The following is a 14,541-nucleotide window of genomic DNA, read 5'->3' as shown; positions in this document are numbered from 1 at the left end:
ACTCTAAAGAACTGTTGATGAATGGGCCACCGGAATAATAACACTCCATATAGGAGAAACCACAAACTACAGGAACAATTTGCTCCAAAAATCAGAATCAGAATCAGGTTTAATATCACTGGTATACGTCATCAAATTTGTTGTTATGTGGCAGCATTACATTGCAATACATAAAAATAAAAACTGTAAATTACAGTAAGAAGCATATATATATAATATTTAAATTAAATAAGTTGTGCAAAAAGAGAAGAAAATAGTAGTAAGGTAATGTTCATGGGTTCATTGTCCATTCAGAAATCAGATGGCAGAGGGGAAGAAGCTGTTCCTGAATCACTGAATGTGTGCCTTCAGGTTTCAGTAACTCCTCCCTGATGGTAGCAATGAGAAGAGGGCATATCCTGGGTGAAGGGAGTCCTTAATGTTAGAAGCCGCTTTTACGAGGCACGGCCCTTTGAAAATGTCCTGGATGCTGTGGAGGCTGGTGCTCATGATGGAGTTGACTGAGTTCACAACTTTCTGCAGCTTATTTTGATCCTGTGCTGTGCTCCGCCCACCCCATACCAGACAGTGATGCAGCCAGTTAGAATGCTCTCCACTGTACATCTGTCTTTGGTGACAAACCAGATCTCCTCAAACTCCCAAAGAAATCTAGCCTCTGTCATGCCTTCTTTGAAACTGCATCATGTTGGGCCCACGATAGATCCTCAGAGATGTTGATACCCAGGAACTTGAAATTGCCCACTCTTTTCACTTCCAATCCCTCTATGAGGACAGGTGTGTGTTCCCTCTTCTTACCCTTTCTGAAGTCCACAATCAACTCTTTGGTCTTACTGACCCTGAGCGCATGGTTGTTGCTGTAACACCACTCGACCACCTGACCTATCTTGCTCCTGTGTGCCTTCTCCTCACCATCTGAAATTCTGCCAACAATATTCATGTCATCAACAAGTTTGTAGATGGCATTTGAGCTGTGCCGAGCCATAGTCATTGGTGTAGGGAGAGTAGGGCAGTGGGCTCAGCACACATCAGTGAGGTGCGGCAGCGTTAATTATCAACGATGCGGAGGTGTTACTTTCAATCCGCTCTGACTGTGATCTTCCAGTGAGGAAATCAAGGATCCAGTTGCAGGGGGAGGTGCAAAGGCCCAGGTTTTGGAGACTTTTGATCAGGTGTTAAGCCTTGGAGTCACCTGCAGCTGAGGAAAGAGGCTTACCTGACACTATCACTGGCATGTTACACAAAGCAGGTTGATATGTTTAACCTATTTAATCTGGACTAGATGCTTGCGGCCAACAGTGACATGGCAAAGGTTTCTAATGATAGAGGAAAGAGATTTAAAGATTAGCTTAATTGTCACATGCACATCAAGCTATACAGTGAAATGTATTATTTAGGCAGCCCAAAAGTGTCGCCACGCTTCTGACACCTACATAGCATGTCCATAATTCACTAACCCTAACAGTACCTCTTTGGAATATGGAATATGGAGCACCAGGAGGAAACCCACACGGTCACAGGTAGAGAGGACAAACTCCTCACAGACAGCGAAGGGAATCGCACCCCAATCTTACAGCTGATGCTGTAAAGAATTGAGCTAATCACTATGCCATTATGTGGCCCTGGATGCAGTTTTGCTTAAGGAAGGTGGCTGCTCTGAGCACAAAAGTGTTCCAATGACTTATTAAATTTTGAAACCATTTTGCATGTGGCATTCATGTGTTTGTTATAATAAGAAGTGCCTGCTGAGGAGTCATCCCTTTCCTTGAAATACTATCAGGTTGACAAGCAAAGTGATAGCCCAGTACAGTACCTATAGTTCACAATGTTAATATTTGTACTGAATAGATCCTGTATCTACGAAAGTACATACTATTTTTTGTCATCGGCTTTTACATTTCACTGTAAATTGGCAGAGAATTAAAAAGTATCTTGAACCTTTTAACTAATAAAGGAACACTCATACATTAGAATTCCACAATTAATATGTGGAATTCTATAAAGGAATTAATATCCTTAGCTTTTTATGCAGCTCATCTGAGAAGCCACAGCTATGGGAAGGCGAATACACCCAAGGACAATCTATTTCTTTAACTAATATTACAAGTGAATGAATATTTGGCAAAGAGTTTAGTTAAATCTCAAATTATATGCCACATCTTTACATTGCCTGCCTAATCGGGGACACCATTTCCTTTGCGATTGCTTCAGTTCATGGCACTTGTAGCCAGGATTCAAGATTTTTTTTGTAGAATACATTTGTCTAAAATGCCAGGCGATTCTAGGAATATGGAAACTGAAATCATAATCATCCCTTTAAGACCTTTGTTTCATGATCCGGTGTACCCTTGCATATTTCATTCAAAGGGTGGTGGCAAATTCTTTTAAAAACTGTTTTACAAACCAGAATTGCAAAGCTCATCTGTGATCCTTTGTTTTTGGAAGCTCCAAGTCATCCTTTTCATGGCCTACTGTCACCCTGCCACCCAAAATAACTGATAACGTGAATCAATCCTTCAATTGGCTCTAAATCAAATGCAAGATCCACACTTTATCTTAATCAGACCAATTCCATGCACAGCAGGCCAGTGGTTAGTGGCATCCAGAATGAACTTCGGGGCGAATGGTGCCAGGATTGAATCCGGCTGGCTCCTTGCACACTTTCCATCTGTGCTGGGTTAAGTGTTGAACTAGCAACTCGGCCTCGCGAAAAACAGACAAATGCTAAGGAAACGGCAAGGCTGCCACCCGATGCACCACGAGGCATGAAGAGCAACAATAGGTTCCATGCAAAGCTGTGCACTGACAAGCTATCTGATCTCTGATCTCAGCTTCCATTTGTGAACAGGATTCAAAGGCAAACCCAAATTATTTAATCTAAAAGGAACAACTTTTCTAATATCATATCGGGCCTGGATTCTTTTCCTGTCAAATGTTATATATATTCATTTAATTCTTTCAATGTTATTCAAACAATTCTTCCCCTCTGTCATCAGATTTCGAAATGGACGTGAACCCATGAACACTACCCCACTACTTTTTTTCCTCTTTTTGCACCATCTCTCTCTCTCTATATACAAATGTTTGTGTCTGTGTGTGTATATATGTATGTATGGATAAACACACACACTCTCACTTATTACCATAATTTACAATTTTTATGATTATGTATTCCAATGTACAGCTGCCACATAACCACAAATTTCATGACATACTGTATGCCACTGTTATTAAACTTGATTCTGATGTACTAATTTAAACTGCTATCTTGTTGTGAAAGTGACTGGCCTCCCTGTAACAAGTCATGTAATTAGTCATTAGGGATTACGCTACAGAAATGTTTGGAATTTAGAAGCTACACTCCAGTTTTCTTTGGAACATCTTGTTCATGATATTTGCAAACAGCAGACATTTCACTAAGATTAGAGAAGATGTCAATATTGTACCTTCTCAAAGTGAAATGTTTGTGGATACATTGTCACAGAAAACATTGCATGATTACCAGTGTAGACTGATGGCATTCTTTCTATTATTTGCAATTATAATGTTAAAAAGAGCTGCTGCAGGTTAAATGCACTTATGTGAATCAAGAACCTGAGTGATTGTTATTTCTGTCTGTTGTACATTATATAATCAGATCATGTCAAGCTATTTTGAAGAACAGGGACGACAAATATTTAAATGGTGAAAAGAGGCATTTGGAAATTTGCTGACCTTTCATCCTTGGATTGGGTTTGAATCCAGCACAGATTGACAGCAAGAAGTTTTCTACTCTCCTGCCAGCTGTATGGTCTCATGTAAGGTAAGTTTGGACAATAGCTACTGAACCATAAAAGCACTGACAGCAGTAAAAATTGGCAGTATGAATCAGACTGAGTGAGAGTGCAGACAGATGGCAAATTGAGAAAGAGCTGCTGGTCTAGAAAGAGCCATTGCTTTGTAATTGGAACGCAAGCTATTGGCATACGTTGCCAGGGGAGTTTATTGCACCTGGCAATGCTAATCATGACCTGCATGGACTTAGTACTCAGAGAAGTTTCAAAACAGAGGTGTTTCAATAGTGAACACAAGAGAGTCTGCAGATGCTGGAAATCCAGAGAAATACATGCAAAGTGCTGGATGAACTCAGCAGCATCTACGGAGAGGAATAGAGAGCCTTCATCAGGATGATAATAGTGAAATTTTTTGGATTTTAATGGAAAAGAAAACATAAATATGTTTTTTTTTGTTCTGTAATTGAGCTAGGACCTGCTCTCTGTCTCAATGTAGTTTTCTGAGTTGAAGAATCTGCACCTGATGGATGTGGGCTAGGTACATGCAACACGTCAAGAAAATCTTCAAAGGCTTTATTCGAATATGATCCTTTTCTATATATTACATAGATATAAGTCTATACTGAAAAAAAATTAGTTAAGGACCCCATGTTGCAATGTCAAGGTTACTGACAACGAAACAGCAACTCAAGCAAATCACTGAAGAACCTTCATGTGGGAGATGCTCTGACCAGACTCCTTGATAAAATGACTGAAAAAAGATCTCTTTCATTGGTTAATTCCTTTGGTTAGGTAGGGCAGTCGTTCATTCATCTTCAGATTAGTAAGCTAGTTCTTGGATAACCAACCTGCAGTGATATGTTCGATTTCCACTGAGCTGGCAAGTGACAAGTCTCAGGTAGCTTGAGAACATCTCCTTTGTACTATCCAGTTTAAAGCCAACCCTTCTTAAACATGTGTCAGGGATACATTTCGTAATAGTTACACCAGAAACACCTGAAGACCAAAAGACCATAAGACACAGGAACATAATTAGGCCATTTGGCCCATCGAGTCCATGCCTCCATTTCACCATGGCTGATCCATTTCCCTCTCAACCCCATTCTCACGCCTCTTCCCCATAACCTTTCACACCCTGACTAACCAGAAACCTATCAACCTCCTTCTTAAATATACCCAATGACCTGGCCTCCACAGCTACCTGTGGCAATGAATTCCACTGATTCACCACCCTCTTCCTAAAGAACTTCCTCCTTATCTCCATTCTACATGGACACCCCTCTATTCTGATGCTGTTCCATCTGGTCCTAGACTCCCCCACCATAGGAAACATCCTCTCCACATCCACTCCATCTACGCCAATCAAAATTTGATTGGTTTCAATGAGATCCCTTCTCATTCTTCGAGATTCCAGCGAGTAAAGGTCCAGAGCCATCAATCGCTCCTCATATGATAAGCCTCTCATTCCCAGAATCATTCTAGTGAACCTCCTCTGAACCTTCTCCAACATCAACACCCCCTTTCTTAAGTAAGGGGCCCAGAACTGCTCACAATACTCCAAATGAGGCCCCAAAATTGCCTTATATAGACTCAGCATTACATCTTTACTTTTATATTCTAGTCATCTCAAAATGAATGTTAACATTGCATTTGCCTTCCTTACTACTGATTCAACCTGCAAGTTAACCTTCTGGAAATCCTACTATAGGACTCTAAAGTCCCCTTACACCTCAGGTTTATGAATTATCTCCCCATTTAGAAAATAGTCTGTTTTTATTTCTTCTACCAAAGTCCATGACCATATACTTACCGACACTGAATTCCATTTGCCACTTCTTTGCCCATTCTGCTAATCTGTCCAAGTCCTTCTGCAGCCTCCTTGCATCCTCAACATTACCTGCATCTCCACCTATCTTGGTTTCATCCACAAACTTGGCCACAAAGCCATCAATTCTATCATCCAAATCTGAAAGTGGCATTGTTGCTCTCCAAAGCCTCAGCTGAACACTATGGAAAAGTTCAAAGATTTTCAGGGGTAACATCTTTAGGTATTTTAAATTGCCTATTGATTCTTCTCACATAGAATAGTCTCACACTCAGAACACCTGAACAATATAAAATTTCAATTTTGACGAAATACTCCTGATCTGTAAAAAATAAAGTGTTGTAACTTTCCCACCAACTGAGGTACAGATAAATGAATCAGGCAACATAGAAATATGCATAAGTCAGTTAATGCTCTAACCAGTACAAGCCTATCACATGGTTCATCCCAAGGATAATTCTAAGAGAAATAAATAATGTTGTGAAAAGTGATAGATACTTGCATACTCCTGGAGTGATTGAAAGATCCTGGAGTGAAAGATATTCGTATTAATGAAATGAACACAATAACTACACTAAATACTATTAAGTTCTTAGGATCTGATGATCTGCATCATAAGGTTTTCAAAGAGGTGAAGATAGAGTTAATATAAGCACAGGATGCCATATATCAAAGTCCATAGATTCTAGCAATTTGGCAAGTGCAAACTACAGCTTCACTATTTATGAAAGGAGAGAAAGAGAATACAGAGATCAGCCAGTCTGACATTAATAGTCGGGAAAATATTTGGGTCTATTTAAATTGGCAAGTGGTACCAAAGTAATATCAAGACTGAGCAGAATCAGCATGAGATCACATTTGAAAGTCTGTTTAAGAGTTGTAACCAACAGAATAGGAAAGGGAGAATCAGATGAAGTTAGAAACATTGACAATTCCTTTCCTTGATCAGATGCTGCTTGACCCTCTGAGTTGCTCCAGCAGTTTGTTTCCATCATCCAAAACACAGTGTCTGCGGACCCTTTTCTTTCCGAATGAACGGTGATGTGGAGAGGGATATAGAATGAAAGTGCATAGCTCCCCGAAAGGGGATAGGGTGGTAAAGAAGACATACATCATGCTTGCTTTCATCCATTGGGAAAATTAATATAAAACCTTGGAAGTCATCTAGCAACTATCTGAAACTTGGCTAGGCCATTTTAAAGTACTGTTTACAGTTTGGGTGACACACTATAAGAGAGAGTGGAAGCTTAGGAGAGAGTGCAGAAGAGGCTTGCTAGGATGTTGTCCTGGATTGGACTGTGCTATCAGGATCTGAGAGGTTGGATGACCTTCCATTGTTTTCTCTAGCGTGTCCTGATAAATATATAAAAATGATAAGTGGCACAGACTGGAGAAAGAGCCAGAGTCTTTTTGACCTAGAGGACATAGCTGAAGGTTAGAAGGAGAAAGCTTAACAGAAGCAATTTTTTTACATACAGAGTAAGTGCCAGGAAAGCATTGCTAGAAGCAGATAAAAGAGCAGAGATAAAGAGACTTTCAGACAGCCATCAAGAGGCAGGTAATAGAGGGGTATCAACTACATGCAGGCAAATGGATCAGGTTAGATTGGGGTTGTGGTCAGTGCAGACATAATGGGCTGAAGGGTCTGCTCCTGTGCTCCACTGTTCTATTTCTATGCGTGTATGTGGGTACAACATGTAATTAGCAAGGCAAAGGATATGTTGGTCCTATTGCATTAAACTCCAAGCAGGAGATTAACAACTTCCCACTGAAATTATTTGATCAATGTTGAGACCATACCAGAAATATTGTACATAGCTCTGGTCTCTCTATTCAGGGAAGGAGAAAGATGGAGTGCATGATGGATGTGGTTTTAGCCAATGAAGGGAGATTATACTGTCTAAAGACGAATGAAATGTGAACTTACTGAAACCTAATGAATTCTTACAGGGCTTTCAAGGGGTGCTGCTACCCTAGCTGAGGTTTCTACAAGCACAGATCAAAGATCACAGATCACAGATGGATAGGGGAGAACCAGTGGATGTGGTACATTTGGATTTTCTAAAGGCTTTTGACAAGGTCCCACACAGGAGATTGGTCTGCAAACTTAAAGCACACGGTACTGGGGGTATGGTATTGATGTGGATAGAGAATTGGTTGGCAGACAGGAAGCAAAGAGTGGGAATAAACAGGACCTTTTCAGAATGGCAGGCAGTGACTAGTGGGGTACCACAAGGCTCTGTGCTGGGACCCCAGTTGTTTAAAATATATATTAATGACTTAGACAAGGGAATTAAATGCAGCATCTCCAAGTTTGCGGATGACACGAAGCTGCGCGGCAGTGTTAGCTGTGAGGAGGATGCTAAGAGGATGCAGGGTGACTTGGATAGGTTGGGTGAGTGGGCAGATTCATGGCAGATGCAATTTAATGTGGATAAATGTGAAGTTATCCACTTTGGTGGCAAGAACAGGAAAACAGGTTATTATCTGAATGGTGGCCGATTAGGAAAAGGGGAGATGCAACGAGACCTGGGTGTCATTATACACCAGTCATTGAAAGTGGGCATGCAGGTACAGCAGGCAGTGAGAAAGGCGAATGGTATGCTGGCATTCATAGCAAGAGGATTCGAGTACAGGAACGGGGAGGTTCTACTGCAGTTGTACAAGGCCTTGGTGAGACCACACCTGGAGCATTGTGTGCAGTTTTGGTCCCCTAATCTGAGGAAAGACATTCTTGCCATAGAGGGATTACAAAGAAGGTTCACCAGATTGATTCCTGGGATGGCAGGACTTTCATATGAAGAAAGACTGGATCGACTAGGCTTATACTCACTGGAATTTAGAAGATTGAGGGGGGATCTTATCGAAACGTATAGAATTCTAAAGGGATTGGACAGGCTGATGCAGGAAGATTGTTCCCGATGTTGGGGAAGTGCAGAACAAGGGGTCACAGTTTCAGGTCTGAGATGAGGAAAAACTTCTTCACACAGAGAATGGTGAATCTGTGGAATTCTCTGCCACAGGAAACAGTTGAGGCCAGTTCATTGGCTATATTTAAGAGGGAGTTAGATATGGTCCTTGTGGCTAAAGGGATCAGGGGGTATGGAGAGAAGGCAGGTACAGGGTTCTGAGTTGGATGATCAGCCATGATCATATTGAATGGTGGTGCAGGCTCAAAGGGCTGAATGGCCTACTCCTGCACCTATTTTCTATGTTTCTATGTTTAAAACAAGGTGTGGGACACTCAGACAGAGAGAAGTTCCTTCACCCAGGCAATTGTGAACCTGCGGAGTTCTATACCCAAGAAGCCTGGTCACTGAATATTTCAAGGCAGAGATCAGCAGATTTTTTGGACATTAAGGGTATCAAGGGATATGTGAATTGTCCCGATAAATGGTGTTATGATGAAAGGTCAACTATGATCTTATTGCATAGTGAAACAAACTTGAAGAATCAAAGAACCTATTGCACTGCTTTTTTTTTTAGATTCTTAAACACCACCTAGTCAGTGCATGAAGAAATGAAGGTAGCCCTGGGTTTTAAAGAGATGCATGATGAAAATGAAACTGATTGTATATTTATTTTTTGAAGCTCAAGTTCTTGCCAATTTCATTTAAAACCAGAACCTGCTGGAAAATCACCAGCAGCAAGCCAGCATTTTTATGAAGTATGATGGCAATGGCTATGTGCTCTCCTGGTGGTAACAGCCCGTGTAAAATGTACCCTGGATGTTTCCTTTGGCATTATGATAATCTTAGCTCAGTGCTTAAACATTCAACTGACCTTCCAATGCCCAAGCACTGTAATTCTAATCAGAAGCAGATTAGAAAACAGCTCAATATGGTTCCTTAGACTGTGCATGTTCTTTATCTGTTCTGGTGTAGAAAAATTATTGCATTCATAGATCAAATGTAATAATGCTATAAAACAAGTGATATGGTACCAATGGGAAGATTTTAAAATAGGTCAAAAGGAGAATGGAATGCTAGGACTGTGATTTAGAGTTTTCCTTTTGGACATTTATGAGAATCTGTTGATATTAATCCACCTGGTTTCCTTTATTTTCCAAGGTAGAGTTGCAGTCCAAAATTCATTTGCTTCTGACAGCATCAAAATAAAGTTGATGTTGAGGTTGTTATGTGGGAGGCTGGTTCCAATGAATGGTGTTATATTTTTTATATTTACGTTAGTTTTAAGTCTTAACTGAAGATCAAACTCCTTCTTGCTTTAAACAAATTTTCATGTTGGTCACCTTTTGCCAGTCACCTTTTGCCAGTCCCTTTCCAAAGCTGCTGGTCTTGCTGGGGTGAAATTAACTTTTTGATGTCTATGCAATTATAATTTCCCCCAGTCAGCGATCTTCAGGTATTACTTCAGCTGGTGAACATCTGCAGGCTGTTTGACCTTGACTGTGTTGAATTTTATTCTCAATTATGCTCTGGTGGTAAAGATCACCTAAATATAGTTGTCCTTTGGGCAGGATTACCCCTGCTCACAGTACTTACCTACTCTAACCTGTTCCGGATCTGGCGATCTGGCTGAGATGGTATTCTGTACCTGAAAACGATGATTAGATTCCAGTTCCTGGCCCTGGAATATCTTGATGGCCTTTTGACAGTTCATCAAGCTCAAAAGCCTACAAGCCATTTAAAAATGTGCCCTACTGTGAAAGGTTTTCAAATAGCCCAAATTATTTAAATATTAAAGGAAATTAGGGGTAAAACTTACCTACAAATCTTTTTAAAAAATCTTTCTTTACTCTCACTTGTCAACCCGTTCAAACTGTTCAATATCCTGATGTGGGGTCTCAACCCAGGACACTGACCTTCCCTTCCTCCACAGATATTACTTGACATGTTGAGTTCCTCCAACAGTTTATTTTTTGCTCCAGTTTCCAGTATCTGCAGTCTCTTGCTTCTGAATAAATGGGGGTTGGGCTTCTCACACCAGCCGCCCCTGATGTACAGATGAGGGGCTTGATTTGCCAAGTATCCAGCCTCTCAGCTCAGCTCACCTTTGCCCTTGTCTAGGCTCAGTGCCAGAAGTACGGGACATTCGGAGACAGAGGTCAGGGATGGTAACTAAAGATCGAGCAGAAAATAGCCAGCAGTTCTTTACGTGGCTAAAGATGAGTACAGTCGGACTCAATGCAATGCTCTGACAGCCTGACGCCATCCCAATATACTTCAATGTGATATAATTAAGGATGGGAACAAAACTGTTAATGATATTTGTTTTGCTGGTATTAATGATGTAATCCACGGACAAGAAATTAAAGCAATAGTTTTTAAGGAACGGGGAAGGATGGCATGAACATCGTGTTCTCGAACTTCCAGTAATGTCCTCCCCCCACCCCCCTCATCATTTCCTTCTCCCTTTTTCCTCTCTCACCTTATCTCTTTGCCTGCCCATCAACTCCCTCTGGTGGTCCTCACCCCTGCTTTTCTTTCTTCCATGGCCTTCTGTCTCTTTCACTTATTAACTTCCAAGCTCTTCACTTCATCCCTCCCCTTTCAGGTTCCATCTATCACCTTGTTTCTCTTTCACCTCCCCTGACCTTTTAAATCTACTCCTCAGCTTTTTTTCTCCAGTCCTGCTGAAGGGTTTCAGCCCAAACCATCAACAATACTCTTTTCCTAGATGCTGCCTGGCCTGCTGAATTCCTCCAACATTTTGTGTGTGTTGCTTTGATTTCCAGCATCTGCAGATCTTCTCTTCTTTGAGGAAGGAAGACTTACAAAGCAAGAACACAAATAAAGCACTTAACCTGGATGTAAGTTTGGAACTGGTGGTGTCGTTTTTAGACTCAACCAGGATCTAAAATTGGCCAAGAGGGGCCAGGAGGCTGTGACAGGCATCAATCAGATAAGCCATTGAAGTTGAGAGCAGGGAGAAAGCAGTCCCTTGATAGATGTAAAAGGGGAAAATCTTGGGCAAGAAAGATGCTGAATCTTCTGATGTCATTACAGATCACTCCAGCTGAGTTTAAAGCCTCTAGTTATATAAGATTTAATCAGGCTTCCAGGCTAAATACTTAAAGAATAAGCACATCAAAGGAATGCGACTGATTTCAAGACTTGATCAAATTTAGTCTTATTTCATGATTTATTGCTTCTTCTAGCAGTAATTATTATTAAGGGCATCCAATTCATCATCATTAACACCAAGCTAATCTGAGCACATACAGATGGGAGCATAGATTCCGGTAAGGACGTCACAAAAATGTACCTCCATTCTGACTCAGGGTGAATGGCTCCTACTGCATGTTTGAAGCACTTACCACAAACATTATGAACACAGAAATTAACAAAGGTGTGGACTATTTGACCCCCTGAAGCCTATTCTGTGATTCAAAAAAAATCATGATACAACTGATTGCGCCTCAACTTTAAATTGCTGACCTCCTCCAGTGGCCTTTCACCCCCTCCCCTGCTTATTTAGAACCTGCCTACCTCTGCCTTCGACACTGACAAACACATCTGGGTGGTACAGTTGTGTAGTCGGTAAAGCTGCTGCCACAGCACGCCGGCAACCTGCTGTGTACAGCTTCCACGTTTTCCTTCTGATTTCCTCCCACATCTCAGAAGTATGTCGGTTCTTAGGCTGATTAACCATTATAAATTGTGTAGATGAGAAGAAGAACCAGGGAACGATTTGATGGGAATACTTTCACAACCATTTGAGGAAGAGAACACCAAAGACTCACTGCCCTCTGAGTGGAAAAAATGTCTCTTTGTCTCATTTTTAAGTTGGTGACCCTTTATTTTGAAAATAGTGACAAACCCAGCTCCAGTCTCTCCCACAAGAAGAATTATCCTCTCCACACCCATCAAGTCATGACCCCCTAACCTAAAAAAAAATCTCCCTCAAAAAAGAATGTGAAATAAATACAGAAGTAGGAGTTTTGCAGTCTGGAGCCATTATTGGCAGCAACTGGATTGACAGAGCCTAAATTCATTTGTGTAGCATCCTTATATTCAACAGAGAGAGAGAGGGGTCCAATGTGCTATCAGTCTGGGCTTGACTCAAATCACAGATGAAATGCGGTTTCATTTGGTCAGAAGGGATCTGTTTTAATAGGCTGCAATTCAACCTCTGCTTTTCATTACTGTGCATAAATATTAATGAGAAAGCAGCATATGAAATGCATTCCACATTTTGTTGCACCACAGAACATATATCTCTAATAACACCAGAAAACACAGTGTTGCTTCATCCCTGAATTAAGATGCTTTACTTACATATGCTGTGAAGCATTGGGGAAGAGCTCTGAAAACTGCGGAGCTGAGTCTTCTGGGCCATGGGGTGCAGCATGGCTGATGACCATGAGCACAGGCCTGTGCGGATATATCTTCTTGGATATGCGGAAGTAATTGATACTATCGTTGGTGATCACATCAGTGAAGTAATCCTGTAAAAGAAAATCCCAGCATACATTAAGTCCTTTTTTTGTTTTCACAGAACAATGATACAATGTTAACAAGCTCCACTGGTTCTTTGAAATTCAGCATGCTTTTCAAAAGGTTAAACATTAAAGTATTGAGAGCAGCAGTTTTGTAAAACAGTGTAGAGGATTAAAATGTTTAGTTTATTTCGACAACAATGCCAAAACACGCCATTGTAGCATTTCAAATAACTGTGCCAGAACAGAAGAAAATGGAACTAGATTTTGGTGGCTCAGTGGTGCAGCAGTTAGTACTGATTCTCCACAGCTCCAGCAACCCAGGTTCGATCCTAAACCTCCAGTGCTGTTCATGTCGAGCTTGCACTATCTCCAAGTGACTGTATGAGTTCCCCATGGTGATTTCCCAACATTATAACGCATTGGTCACTGTAAATTACCTCTGGTGTAGGAAGGTGTCAGTAGTACCAAGGAGGGTTAATGGTCATGTCAGAATAGGTCATGTGACCATAGGTGGGGGAGTGCTCTGAGAGGTGGTACACACTTGGTAGCAAATGTACTTTCTGTAAATTACATCCAGTACATGATGGGTTATAAAGAAATCCAAACTGATTCATCAATAAGGTAAAGTCAAAACCAAAAATCGTATTTCTACCTTTGAAACCATTGATCTCACAGATAGAATCAGGATTACTATTCAAAGATTCAAAGTAAAATTATTTTTAAAGTCTGTATGCAGTATAGAACCCTGAAATTCATCTTCCCATAGACAGCCACGAAACAGAAAACAATGGAACCCCTTTAAAGATAAACATGAAACCCCCAATGTGCAAAAAAAAAGAACAATGTCACGCAAACAGCAAGAAAAAATGAGAAAAAAAACACAGGATACAAAACACCAAATCACAAAGACATCGAAAGAGTCCAAGCATATTCAGTTCAGCTGACATGACATAAAATTAGCTATCTTGCAGCGACAGTACAGTCCAAGGACAGAAGAATTATTATAAATTGTAAAAATAAATAAGTGGTGCAAAAAATAATGGGGTAGTGTTTATGGCTTCATGAACTTTTCAGGAATCTGATGGCAGTGGGGAAGAAGTTGTTTTGGATTTTTGAATGTGGGCTTTCAAGCTTTGTAATTCCTCCCCAATGGTAGTAATGAAAAGAGGGCATGTTCTAGAAGGTGAGAGTCCTTAGCAGTGGATGCCACTTTCTGAAGGCAACTACTGCTTCAAGATGTCCTCAATGGCGAGAAGGTTGTGCCCGTAACAGAGCTGGCTGCGTCTGCAATGTCGTGATTCTTTGCATCAAAGCCTCCATATCAGACCATGATGAAGGCAGCCAGAATGCTCTCTACCATACATTTATAGGCTAATTAAAATGGCTTCTTTGTTATGTTATAATTGAACTGGCTTCTTTGTTATGTTAAATGATGAGAAAGTTCTCTCGCTAGCAGCTTGTTTGGGTTATATTATTGATAACAGAACGAACCAACCAATTGGGTTAGATGTTATTCTTTCCAGTGTGTCTGTAAGTTATTG

General features: G+C 40.8%; 1 protein-coding gene across 12 annotated transcripts in view; it reads right to left on the bottom strand.

Annotated features, from left to right (window-relative positions):
• Nucleotides 1-14,541, bottom strand: part of sulf1 (sulfatase 1) — a 383,460-nt gene that overhangs the window by 141,046 nt on the left and 227,873 nt on the right. For all 12 annotated transcript variants that reach the window (XM_063064855.1, XM_063064868.1, XM_063064861.1 and 9 more), the window contains one exon: nt 12,837-13,006. In XM_063064855.1, the coding sequence (XP_062920925.1) occupies nt 12,837-13,006 (170 nt within the window). The remainder of the gene's footprint in view (nt 1-12,836; nt 13,007-14,541) is intronic.

The sequence above is a fragment of the Mobula hypostoma genome, chromosome 1 (genome assembly GCF_963921235.1).
Source record: "Mobula hypostoma chromosome 1, sMobHyp1.1, whole genome shotgun sequence".
NCBI lineage: Eukaryota > Metazoa > Chordata > Chondrichthyes > Myliobatiformes > Myliobatidae > Mobula > Mobula hypostoma.
This window is presented reverse-complemented; position numbering and strand designations above follow the sequence as displayed.